The sequence below is a fragment of the Gekko japonicus genome, unplaced genomic scaffold (assembly GCF_001447785.1).
Source record: "Gekko japonicus isolate JY-2015 unplaced genomic scaffold, Gekko_japonicus_V1.1 scaffold2218, whole genome shotgun sequence".
Taxonomy (NCBI): Eukaryota; Metazoa; Chordata; class Lepidosauria; order Squamata; family Gekkonidae; genus Gekko; species Gekko japonicus.
In genome coordinates, this window is record NW_015169851.1 from 76,536 (window position 1) to 89,603 (window position 13,068).

The 13,068-nt window shown below is 49.1% G+C and overlaps 1 protein-coding gene across 1 annotated transcript in view; it reads right to left on the reverse strand.

The window, feature by feature from the left end:
* Positions 1 to 13,068, reverse strand: part of CTDSP2 (CTD small phosphatase 2) — a 63,523-nt gene that overhangs the window by 9,052 nt on the left and 41,403 nt on the right. Inside the window, exons 2-4 of the mRNA XM_015417353.1 lie at positions 7,296 to 7,444; positions 6,090 to 6,128; positions 1,823 to 1,924 (exon numbers count right to left, since the gene is read on the reverse strand). Of these exons, the coding sequence (XP_015272839.1) occupies positions 1,823 to 1,924; positions 6,090 to 6,128; positions 7,296 to 7,444 (290 nt within the window). The remainder of the gene's footprint in view (positions 1 to 1,822; positions 1,925 to 6,089; positions 6,129 to 7,295; positions 7,445 to 13,068) is intronic.

A 13,068-nucleotide genomic window follows, 5' to 3' on the forward strand; every position in this document is an offset into this window, starting at 1 on the left:
TATATATATATATATGGGGCAGAAACACCACAGGGCTATTGATTTCATTAAGACTGACTACTATGAGGTGTATTGAATGGTGGAAGATTGAAAACAACATTTTATGCATTTTCCCCAACTTCTGCAGGTCAGTTTGACCCCACTTTTTAAGCTACTGCTGTCCTGTTTCATATTCAACCTTCTTATATCTTCTTCAAATTTGTTGATCAGAATCAATGACACAACTCAACTGTATTCATAGTGTTTTCCAGATTCAGAATGTATGTAAAGGGCTGAGAGTCTGATGGACTGAGGGCATCTTCAAGACAGATTTAAAAATCAAAATGGAAGCCGTCGTGAACTAATGGAGCTCCTTCTCCAGCCCCAGGAGGAATGGTGTACATCTCATCTTTATAGTAACAGAAGGCTGTTTCTGAAATAATTTATTCAAATGAGAGGAGAATCCTTAAGCTCCATCATTCTAACTTCCAGTCTTCATCTAACTTCTTTTTAAAAATTATAATCACCTGGTTCCTCTGAAAAGAAAGCTTTGTGAGGGACTCAAGGTGGTTGAGGTTGTCCTCTTTTGCTCTACGAACCCAACTTCACCTCTTCTCAGAGTTGTTCCTCAGTGAAGCATTACCCCTTTACACAACTTGATAATTATCAAAAGCCTGTCATTTCTCTCTCCTGATCTCTTGATCTCTATGGTGAAATACAACAGGGGCAGACCAGGCCCTGCTGGAAAGATAGGCCTTCCCCTCACAAGCTCTCATTTCTGACACCATTTCTGTTCCTCTCAAAAGTCAAGTCACACCACAAAGCCTTAGTGGATAGCTTGCTCCATGAATTCCAAGTCTTCACTTTCCTGCCTCGCATCACTCCACCCCCACCCCCACACCGTGACGTCTGTACACTTTTTGTAGTTGGTGCCTTGCCCAGGGCCGTAACCAGCGGTGGGGCTTTAGGGGCTGTGCCCCGTGTCAATTTAGGGGAGCCCCAGCGTCAGCCAGCGAGAACTTCTGACGTTCTCGTCTGACTGGCTTTAGTACCTGGGGCCAAAAGGGGGCTGGGACGAGAACTCATCTTGGGGCTGGATGGAAACTGCGGGAACCTCCCTCGTTTTTTAAAAAAATCCCCCTTGCCTTTGTAGTCTCAGTTCCAGTCAAGGGTGTCCGATTTCGGGCCCTGGCAGCAATCAGAGTCCCTCCCGCGCCACCTCCTTGACCCCTCCCCTCCTTCTGCTGCTGGAAGGGAAAATATGAAGGGGGGTGGCTGGTGCTGTTGCAGCCGCAGCAGCCTCAGCCGAGTGAGGAGGAGAAAGAGACGCAGGAGGAGATGTGCAGAGGGAAATGGCAGAGACAAGATGGCAGCTGCAAGGCGGGATCTGAGCAGAAGGTGTGGAGGCAACCGGGATGCCTCAGCGCACGCCCAAATAGCCCTTCTCCACACCAAAGCCCACAGTCGCCAGGGAAGCTGTGCCAGCTCTGCCTTCTGCCCTCACAGCTCACCCCCAAATAAATAAGACATGAGGCTGCCAGCTGCCCTCCTTTAAGATTTCAATTTGGACACGGGGGATCCGGTGGCTCTCGAGCACGCCCTTCATTCTTCTACGGGACTGCTGGGACTTTGAGGAACCTCAAGTTGAGGCTGCCTCCTCTTTGGCTCTCCTTGGAGGAGAGTCACTCGTGGTGATGTCACTAGTGATGTCACCATGTCAGGGGGGTGCATGATGCCTCCCAATCCCAAAGCCCCCCGCCAGAAAATTTCCTATGGGGCTGGCCTTGCCCCTTTCTTTTTGGTCTCCTTTGGCAGCAAGGAGAAAACACCTCTTGAGGTTCACCTTGAAGGAACTGTGCACGAGGGTCTCATCCAAATCGATCACCACACAGATTCTGCCCTTGTCCTGCTGAGTCACCTCAGGGAGAAGACACGTTCCAGGAATCTAGAAGAAGGGGCACACATTTTACCACCAGGAAGACCTTGAGCCATGGTGAGTGTAGGAATATTTAATAAGCCTCAAGCCCGGTGGAAAACAAAATTTTTGGCCCTCAGAAATGGGCTTAAGTGCAAGCATTCTGTATGGCTCATATGAAATTTCTAGAACTGTGTATGTAATATAGGTGTTTCATATGATCTAAGGCAGGAGTAGACAACCTTTTTTGCTTGAGTGCCGGAAAAACACACAGCATCTACCTGTGAAGATTTTGTGGCTGGAGAAGGGGAAGGAGAAACAGGATCTGGCCATACCAGATGCACCGGAAGCAAACTAGGCCTCACCGGCATTGCCAGCTCCCCAAGGATTCATCTGAGACCTGGCTAGTGGGTATCAGTCCAGAAAACTAGGACAACGCATAAACTTGGCCCATCATTTTGGTCATACATACTGCTGACCACAGAAGTGATCCCAGAAGCACCAGGGGCCCCCCTTGGCTGCCTGGTCAGAGAACTGGCTGTGCAAACGGAGCAAAATGGCTGCTGTTTGGCCCACATGCCAGGAATTGCCTATTCCCGGTCTAAGGCCTCTCCCCTCCAGACAAGGGTTGTATCAGAGGGTCCATGTACTCTTATGAAAGGCACAGAAGTTGTAGCAGTGCCAAGTGCAAAACTACCCTTTGACTGATCCAAGACTGATCCAACATTAGGTCGTGAGGGTTCCTTTTAAAGACTTATTTGGTAATCACTCCCACTTAATGTAAAATGTCAACTTTTAAACATGTTTTCTTTATAATACAGGATGACAGCTATACAGCAAGGGCGCCTGAGGTTTGTAATGAATCTACTGTCACAAGCGACAGACTACAGACACCTTTCCGTTTACATGCCTCCCTCCCCGCTCAGTAATCCTGGAGGTGTGAACAATGTAAATGCAGTCTGACAGGTGAGCTCCTTGGGCTGGATCTAATACAGTGGAGTGTTTCCGCAGACGGAAGGATTTCCATAAGCAGAGCACAACTTTCTCAGCCCTCCACTCCCACTGCAGCCCCCCCCCCCAATATGCTACTGTTCTCTTCAGGGGGCATTTTGGGTACAGCGGGGGTGGAGGCAAGAAAGTCATGCTCTACAGATGAAAATCTTTCTGCCCTCAATAACACACTATCATCATAAAATCCATTTAAATAGGATGACATGTACTTGAGCTGTTTTTAGGACTACCCCCCCCCCCCCGGTATGCAGCATGCCTTAGCATTTTAAAAAACATGATTATGCATTCACTTCAGGATCTAAGCTTTGGGTCGAATTTAAAAGAAAAAAGAATGCTTTGAAACAAGATCAAACCATCAACTTTGCAGGAAAATATAAAGTGGCACAGGTTGCGGGGGCGGGAAGCGTCTACTTTTTGTACCCTTTCTGGATGGTAACAAGACAGCAAGAAAGAAAGGCTGGGCTCCTGCAGTTTCATTTGTTGTGTGGGAGATGGGATTCCAGAAGATTCCCTTGCCTACACAATGAGTAAACATACAGGAGTATTATTGTCCCCTAATACTCCGGGGAGAATCTGCAGATTCGGCCCCTTCAGTTCAGCTACAGCCCAAGAAGCAGAAGAAAGTCATTTACAGTCATGGTGATCACTTGGCTTTATGGGGTAACCCTGAAATCCAGTGTTCTGACAGAAGAAGAAAATTCATTTCATTCTCTCCCCTCTTGAATAAGTGTATAGAACTCCACCCAGCCCCTCACTAGGCGAACCTTTCTGCAAAATTAAAAGACCCAACTGCTCAAACCTTTCTTCATAATAAAGATTTGCCATTTTCATTGCCATTTTGTATCCTTTCGCCAGCCCAATCTGTAGTTTTTCCTCATGTAAGGTGACCAGAATGACACAAAATATACTAAATATGTCCGTGCCACAGACTCATATACAACAATATTATCCTATTTTATTACCAATCCCATTCCAAATAATTGAATTCGCCTTGGCAATTCCTTCAGCGCATCGATATTGTCAGTGTACTTTCTACTATGACTCTAAGCTCTCTTTCCAGAATAGTCACAGCCCAACACTCATCCTATCAGATTACATAGGAAGGAGGTGGGGTGTGTCCCAACACGAATCACATTGCACTTACTCTTCACTCAAAGGCTGAATGAAGACCTCTCACTGAAGGGGTAAAGTCCCCACACTGTATCTTTTCCACTCCACTTCCCACAAGGGTGCGTTTGTCTGGAATCCCTCCCACAGGAAAACGGCAGGGTTTCTATTTTCTGATGTGGTACGATGCTAAAAGGCCATACATGTACACCACCTCAAGAATGCAAATAGAAAAGTCGGCCGTAGGAAAATTTTTGGAAGAAGGAAAAAAACCCACCATGCGGAATCTACTTTAACTTGCTCTGCGGAGAGGATGCCTTTGTGTGGCAAGGAATTCCATTCAGGGACAGCAAGACAGAGCGATATTCTCCACAGTTTCCCCCTTGGGGTTATTGGCAGCATGAGATAAATCGTCCTAAGTGCATGGCCGGTCACTGCATGGGTGGCTTTCGATGTGGGGACAGCCACTCCAAGGAACTACTTAGTGGTCTCCTTGTGGTAGACGTTTGGCCGGCACACTCCCCCAGGGAGATATTATGGGGAGGGGGGAGTGAGGGCCAGCATTGCTTTTTTGCAATGAGTTATGCAAATATCACAAAAACAGCACCCAGCCCCACCCTACCTTAGGGCAGCCACCCTCCGTCTTGTTCGCATAAGTGTGGCGACCCTGTATCTTGAGCTGCCCGGCTTCAGAGTCCCAAGCGGAGGCCTGCCCTGTTGACTGACTCTGCACATCAAATCCATTCCCACAACGAAGTTAAATTCCATAAAGAAGGAAGTCCCTGCAGACCCTTCTCCCTGATAAGGGTAGTTTTCAATCATAGCCTCCCACTGGGCAGCTGGAAGTGGTACAATCCAGGAATGGTTTCACCATCTTGTCCGCAGTTCATCTGAATTAGGCCATAATGGCTCTTCTACTTTCACTCTTGGCAGCAGAAGGAAAGGGAATTCCATTTCAGCAGGGCAGAAGGAGAGATTTGCTTAGCTGGGAAAGGACAGTTTCTCCCTTTTGTTCATAAAAGCACACACACGTGAGCAAAAACACATGCAGACAGGCCCGTGCATGCATTCTGCAGCAAAGTTAAGATATACAAACATGAACCAAGTACTGGGTGCATAGATTTTGAGACTGTGAGAATCTCAGCTTTCTTTTTCCAATGGAAGCACATTTCCAAGAGATTATCTAGATTAGCTCTAAATTTATATTAGTTACAACTACGTCCCATTCAAAATAATGGGGGCTAGCGGCAATTCAATTAGCCCATCGCTTTTAGAAGCCAGAATTGAGGGATGGGGGTATTGTCAAAAGGGCAGAACTTGTAGGGATCCGGAGGCAACACTTTGATGCTCTGTATAGCTCCCTTGCCCCCTTTCACATGGCCAGCAAGATCCAGAGTGCTGTAGTGGATAGGTGTGTTGGTCTGGATCTGGGAGTCCTGGATTCAAATCCCCAATCTACCATAAAAGAGTGACTTTGACCCATCACATACACACAGCCTATCAGACTTCATGGGCTTTTTGTGAGGATAAAATGGAGGAAAGGAGAACGATATAGGCTGCTTTGGGTCCCCGTTGAGGAGAAAGGCAGGACATAAACGAAGCAATTAATTATCGTATGGCATTGTCTGTAGAACAGTCAGGAGATCTTAAGATTGTCTGGCAGCCAGAAGTTCTAGCTCTTTTAGTGTTATGGACCACTAAGTGGCGAGCTAGACTTGTTTTTGAGGCAAGAGATGTTTCAGAGGGAGTTTGCTGTTGCCTGCCTCTGCGTCATGGCCCTGGTATTCCTTGGAGGCCACCCTGCCAAATACTAGCCAGGGCCGACCTCACTTAGCTCCCGAGATCTGACGAGATCAGGCTAGGCTGGGCTATCCAGGTTAGGACTGGAGCAAATAAACAGTGATAGATGGCATCATGGGGGCCAGATTGCCTACATTTGACCTGAAAGTAGTGCTGTCTTGGTGGAAAGCTGGTATGCACAGTTGTGGACAGATTAAACACAGCCCTGGCTGTAGGGGAAGACACAGGTGTATTTTTTTTTTTAATTTCCCCTCCCAGCTTGTGAACAGAAACATACCTGGTAAAACTGGTATTGAAGACACTGCAACAGATCAGACTAAAAGGGGGAAAAAAAGAGGAGAGTGGAGATGTAGGTATCACGAAAAAGGAGAGACTGTCATGCCACCACCAGAGAGCTCAGGGAGCCTCTTGACTAACCCACTAAAAGCTCTAAAGAGAAGAAGTCACACATTTCTTCCTTACAAAGGTCTTGCACGTAGCAGCAGCAGCAGCGCCAAAAGCAAGCACGTGAGCATCAGACTGAAATGGTGGCACAGGTGGAACAACAAACACCGAAAGCTTCAAAGGTATGTATTGTCAAAGGAAATGGTACTTAACTGAGAGAGAGAGAGAGAGAGAGAGAGAGAGAGAGAGAGAGAGAGAGACAGACAGACAGACAGACAGACAGACAGACAGACAGACAGACAGACAGACACGGGGGGGGGGCTCCCTGCCCATCTGCCTTGGAAAGAAACCCTTAATTGTAAGAGTGTAGGGATAGGCTGCAGGGTTCAACGAAAAGACACTGTTTCTTTGTTTCTTTTTTGAAAAGGCAGGATGGCACAACCACAGGTACAAGTCTGTGGTATTAAGCGTATGCAGTTAGGAGAAGGATGGGACTATAAGGCAGTTACCTACAAGAACTTTATGCATTTCTGCCTCACTTATGTACTTGGATTTTATTGCCTGTCACTGCATCGAGAATCCGAGACTGGCTATGGCTTCTCAGCCTATATGCATGCAGGGATATAAATACAGTCAAATTTGTTCAGTGTACAGGTTCTGTGCTATAGCTTACAAAGCAGTGCATTCTGGGATGGCCCGCAGTATACTAAACAGCCTTGGAAGAAGCTGCGTTCAAAGCGGTTATCTGCCTGCAGATGGCATTTTGTAATTGATTGTTAAGAAGAAAAACAGATGTAAACAGAGGCTAACTAAGGTTATTGAGAATCCTGGTTAGCAGAAGGACTAATTACAGATTTGGATGTGGGGTCCTGGGAGCAGCAGACATAGACAAGAGATAATAATTTATCCAGAAAGGCCCTCTGTGCCTACAGAGACCTGCAGTGTTCCCGAGTTGGAGGCCCAGGGTGCAGATGGTCTCCTAAGGGGCAGCCTCTAAGATGGCAGGGTGCCGGAAAAAGAAAATCTCAGCCGAAAAGGAGCTCTGATTCTGCTAGCTCTGCCTGGGTACAGTCAGGTGATCACCTCAGCCTCCCCTTACCTTGGCAATGGTGCTGGTCTCCTCCTTGTGCGGGCCATGCTCTCCGCCAAAGGCCGTCTGCCCAACATTCTGTGCACGGAGGCAACAGAAAAGCGCCTTGAAGATATTCCGGCCGCGAGGCTTCTTTGGGGAGGATCTGGACACCAAGACTGAAAAACACAACCGCAACGGCCAAGGTCAGACTGGTTCTTCAAGAAAGCAGCTAAACGTGTACGACGACCCCTTTGGGTTGTTTGTTTTTGGTAAGGCAACAGGCAGGGCCAGTTGCGGGTTCTTGGGGCACCCCGGGGGGCTGAGGCTGCCTGGGAGCCCTGAGCAGAGGATCCTGGGAGCCCTGAGCAGAGGATCCTGGGCCCCCCTCCCCCTGCCTGCCGCCTGCTTGCGCCCCACCCCATGTCCATGTATCCTTCCCCACCACCTTGCTTGCCTGTGGGCCCTGCTGCCACCTACGCTGCTATCCCCACACGTGTCCCTTTCCCCCTGGTGGGGCCATGCAGTGCGTGTGGCCAGAAGCACTGGCGGCTGGAAGGCTTGTGAGCAACTCGGTGTGTGGAGGGAAAGGTGTGGACAGGAGGGGTCGTGGCAATGGGCCCGGCCAGAAGCTATGCTCCCGGGCAGCTGCCCCACCCTTAAGGGATGCTGGCGCCAGCAGAATACGTTAGGAGCAGGAATCATGGTGCAGGCCTAAAGAGAGCCACACCCCCTTTTAAGCCCATTGGCTCCGATGGACTTAGAAGGGGGCCACCATGGTGCTTACAACGTCCTGTCTAGCACCCCGCTGCCCGAGTCACTGTGGGCACCTGTCGGAGGCCGCCGACCAGCTCTGTTGGGGTTGCCAGCCTCCAAGTGGCACCCGGAGATCTCCCACAACGACAACTGATCTCCAGACAGCCAATGGAGGAAAAGACTGCACTGGAGGGTGGACTCCCAATGTTCCCTCTCAGTTGTGGAGTCTCGTGAGCAAAAATTCTACTTTGTGAGCTACCGGCATTAAAGTTGTGGGCAAGTGATTTGGCTACTGCACAGATTAGTCTGCTCTGGAGCCCTCCTTCCTGAGCTAAGACAAAAATGTGGGAGCTGGAGGCTAAAAAACTGTGAGCTAGCTCAGACTAACTTAGCTTAGAGGGAACACTGCACCGTACCCCACTGAGGTCCCTCCCTCCCCCGGACCCCGTCCTCCCAGGCTCCGCCCCCCAAATCTCCAGGTATTTCCCAACCCAGTGCCGGCAACCCTAAGCGCTGTGCTTCACTTCAGCAGCCCCAGTGTCCGATTCCCCATTCATTCAAAGTAAATCCACGTTTGATGAACAAAATAGAATTTATTAGAAGAGATGGTTATATCAGGAACACAATCATTGTTAGTAATGACTACGACAGTCCAAGGGAAACATAATAAAGGAACTTGAACCGAGACAGGACCAATGAGCCCAATTCCCGCTGGCGGGAGTGTGATAAGTCTTAGCGCCCTTTCCTTGGGAACACAACGGTTCATACTACATAAACACAAATTCAGTTCTCAGGCCTCAGAATACATGATAAGGAGAGCAAGCCATAACTCCTTCCCACCACCAGCTGGTTAACCTTGAGCAGTTCCGCGGTGTGCTAGCAACAGAAAGTAAACACCTACACAAGAGGCAACAAGAGGGGGGATGAACCGAGTACAGTATACCATGCAGAAGAAAACATACAACACAATGGCAGCTTGCTGACACCCAGTGCGGCTGGCCGGATGTCGGTATCAACTCGGCAGAGGTGAGTCGGCACGAGGGGCCTGTAGGAGGACCCTGCCTGGCCCACCTTCTTAGACTGAGGCTGCTCAGGTCCAGAACCAAGCTGCTCAGGTCTGCTTCTAGACCACAAGGCCTGACCCTCACACGAAGAGTGGGGATAGCTAGGAATCATGGGAAAGAATCGAGGATGGAGCAGACATAGCCATCTGACTGTGCCCTGCTCAAGGCTTCTTTTGCTTTCTGAAACTTCAGACAGATTAAACACACACACTGCAGCACGTGCAGTATACCTATCAAAGTTATCATTTCTAGGAAAGGCATCCTTCTCCTCATACCCCCACTCTGCACAAGGATGCCTGGAATACACCCAGGATTACATCACCCTAACAACAAAGCAGTACAAAAAACCCCATTAATGGATTATCCTGTCCGCCATTTCGCTTTACCATGACAACACATTCTGCAGGTCTGCCGCCCTGCCTTGGGGAGAAAGAATCAACCTGCGAAAATATTTTAGTAGCCATCGTGAGGTGAACATTTGTCACTATGAGCTGTAATGATGAGGCATGACCACCAGGGGGCAACGTAGGCTCAAAAATATATACATCGTGACTGCCAAAAACTGGATTTCTTGCCTAGGTGAATGCAGGTGCAATCCGATCAGGTGGGGTGGGGACAAGAGGACAGAGCCCAGGACGGAGAGGCACAGATCTGACGTGCAAGAGCAAGACCTAAGCTGACAGGGATCTGGTTCTTGAAAGCACCATTCTAAAGAACTATTAGGAGCAATAAACGGCTAGCTGCCCACCAGGATACTGGACACCTGAATAGATGAGAGATCAGTTCCCTGCTCTGCCACAGATTCTTTTTGTGAGAGTCATATAAAGAGGGTCATGAAACAAATGTTCCCATTTTGACTACTCACATCAATCTCCTCTCCCATGAGGATAGTGTCGTGTGTGAGTGTGAGCGTGTGTGTGTGGGGGTTATCTTGCTGCCCTCTTCCCACCTGCTCTGAATTTTTTTTAAAAGAGATGCAGGGGCCAAACCTATATGAGGAAGCCAGTTGCCTCGTGCATCCTTCCCTCTGATCTCAGACAAGCCTTGTCCAAGATTACTCTGTCGTAAAGGCAATGACACTCTGCACACCTTCAGAGGCACTGACTCCTCTGTTCCCACATATGAGCTCAGCATTTCTCTACATTGTTAAGTGCAGCTTTCCTTTCGGTGGGCGCTCAGAGTGAGGGACACAGCTTCTAAGGAAGAGGTCTAAAATCCTGCACCAGAAAGAATGGATTCCGCAATTATCAAATGCAATCCTGGATTAAAATTTTTTTTTACAGAACTCTGGCTACATTTCCCCTACCCACTGTGTAGACAGACAGAACTAGTTCCGGGATCTCTTCGAGAAGTGGGATTTGGGGGTCCGGGAACAGGAGGTGGCAATGTGGAGACGTCCCTGTGGCCCCAGTCACAGGGTACAGTCTGAAATCATTTCTGGATTGTCAGTCCCCGTGGGCATCATCTCCACCTGCATGTGACAAGCCTTGGATTTCTCCCCTTAGATGTGCACCTGTAGACGTGCTCTGTCAGAACGAATCATCTGTGCAGAGGTGATGGAAGACAATTCTGCAAAACCGGTTCTATCCGGGAATGCAGCTGCAGCTCACAGTGGAGGGGTGGGGGGGGTGAATTGTCTTTTCGAGCAACTCTCGAGGATGAGCCATTCCAAGGAAACATTTCCCTGCACGACTCGTGAAAGGTTTCCCCAAGAGCTCTCCCCAGGGAGGCAACATGCTGTGTTCGGAGGTGGCCTTAAACCTCAGGTAGGCGGCCGCAGTATAGCAGCTACCTAGCCTGAGAACAAGAAGCCTCCGAAGTTTAGATTTCATCTCTGCCAAGGACTCGCTAGGTAGCCTTGGGATTAAGCATCATTCTTGCAGCCTCACCCCCAGGGCTTTGACCACTAAAGCCCTACACAAAGGCTAAGCAGTAACTAGGATTGCCGATCTCCAGGAAGCACCTGGAGATCCCTCCCATTACAAGTGGTCCAAGATCAGTTCCCATGGAGAAAACAGCCGCTTTGGAGGATGAACTCCATGGAATTGTACCCTGCTGAGGCCCCTCCCCTCCCCAAACACCGCCTTCCCCAGGCTCCCCCCCCACCCCCACCCCAAATTGCCACATATTTCCCAGCTCAGAGCTGGCATCCCTAATGATAACACGACGCCATTCTCTGTTGCTTCTCTACCGCCATGGCACAACAAAACTCTGGCATTTGATGACACAGATATTTTGGAATTTAAAAAAACCACCAGAATGATCTTTTACACAGAGATAACCAGACCCTCGTTTGCGTCAGCTAGCTCTCACTGGGGGAAGGGGGGGGGGAGATTAGTCCGTTTCTATGATTGAACACGGTCCCCCCGAAACAAGGGGGGATATGCTTCAGCTGTACCCCCAAGCCTCTAGGAAGCTGCCTCAAGCCGATAATGCAACTAAACCAAATAACTACAAATCCTGATTGGGAACATTTCAAATTCCTTAACTTCAAATGACAAAGATGGGCTTCTGGGCGTATATATGCCCATACAAAACTCCGCATCCACCCCTTTCCCAAGTATCTTTGGCACTGTTCTATCTTTATTACTATACCACAGCACTGTGTGTTCAAAACTGAAGCCCCTTGTCCACAGGTTCACACCCCCCCCCCCAGCTTCTCAAGGTCCATTGCATAACATACCTATAAAGTACATGCTGTTCAGCAGCCGTCCCTAGACCACAGATCGGGAGTAGGGGTTGGAGGAGCCTGGAGTTCTCCAGGAACTACCGTGTTTCCCCGAAAATAAGACACTGTCTTCTATTTATTTTTTCTCCAGAAGACACACTAGGGCTTATACCACAAATGCATAGAAATCCTGCTAGGGCTTATTTTTGGGGTAGGTCTTATTTTCGGGGAAACAGGGTACAACTGATCTCCAGATGCCAGAGAGAGACCAGCCTCTCTGGAGGAAATGGCGGCTTTGGGGGGTGGTGGACTCTTTAGCGTCAGGTCCCCACTGAGCTCGCTCCCCTCTGCAAACTCCACCTTCCTCAGGCACCGACCCCAAATCTCCAGGAATTTCTCCCAAGCTGGAGTCAGTAACCTTACTCAGAGAACCCTTCTCTTCCTGGGGCATTGCAAACCTCTCCAGGGGCGGCCATTTTGTATTGTCGCTTTTTGGAAGGCCCTACCACTTGCACAAATGTGTCAAGAGCAAAGGCCCCACGCCTCCTGGCTCCTTTTAGGCACTTGCCAAGAGGAGCAGCAGGGTGGCACGATGAGGTTGCTCGGCAAAGGTGGGTCGTCTTCCATGACTGTGACCCTCCAGGATAGTTCTTCACTTTGTTACACCTCCTGGTGCCCAAGCTTGTGTTTCCTGCAACCCACTTTCTCGAACTGCTTTGCACTCAAGCATGGGCGAAGTCGTAACTCTGGCTTACAATATTCGTTGCGCCTGCATTTTACCCCCACAACAACCCTGTGAGGTTGTGCTGAAGATGTGCACCTGCACACAAAAAGCTTATACCTAGAATTAAACTTTGTTGGTCTTAGAGGTGTCACCAGACTCAAACGTTGTCCTGTGAGGCTGGTGAGGCTGAAAATGTGCAATGGGCCCAAGGTCACCAAAACAAGGTCGTTCAGAGTGGGGATTCAGACCTGGGTCTCCAGGATTCTCTTATGTCCACAAGGTCCCATGATGCCCTCTGGGACATAAAACTGGAAAGAAGCTTTGAAAGCTTGAAGGTCACTGCTCTACAGCAACCGGACCTCACACTGGACACTGTAGAGGAAGTTCTACTACCCATCCCCAGAACGAGGTTTTGTTAATGACAAACTTTTAGTTTGCTTTGCCGGGGATCCAAAGTACATTGCATTTTGGAGGCGGAGGCAGGGGAGAGATGGGACATTCTCATAGGAACAGCACTTAACTAAAGTCAATTCGAGTCCGACTCTTTGCGACCCCATGGACCACATCACGCCAGGCCCTCCTGTCTTCTGC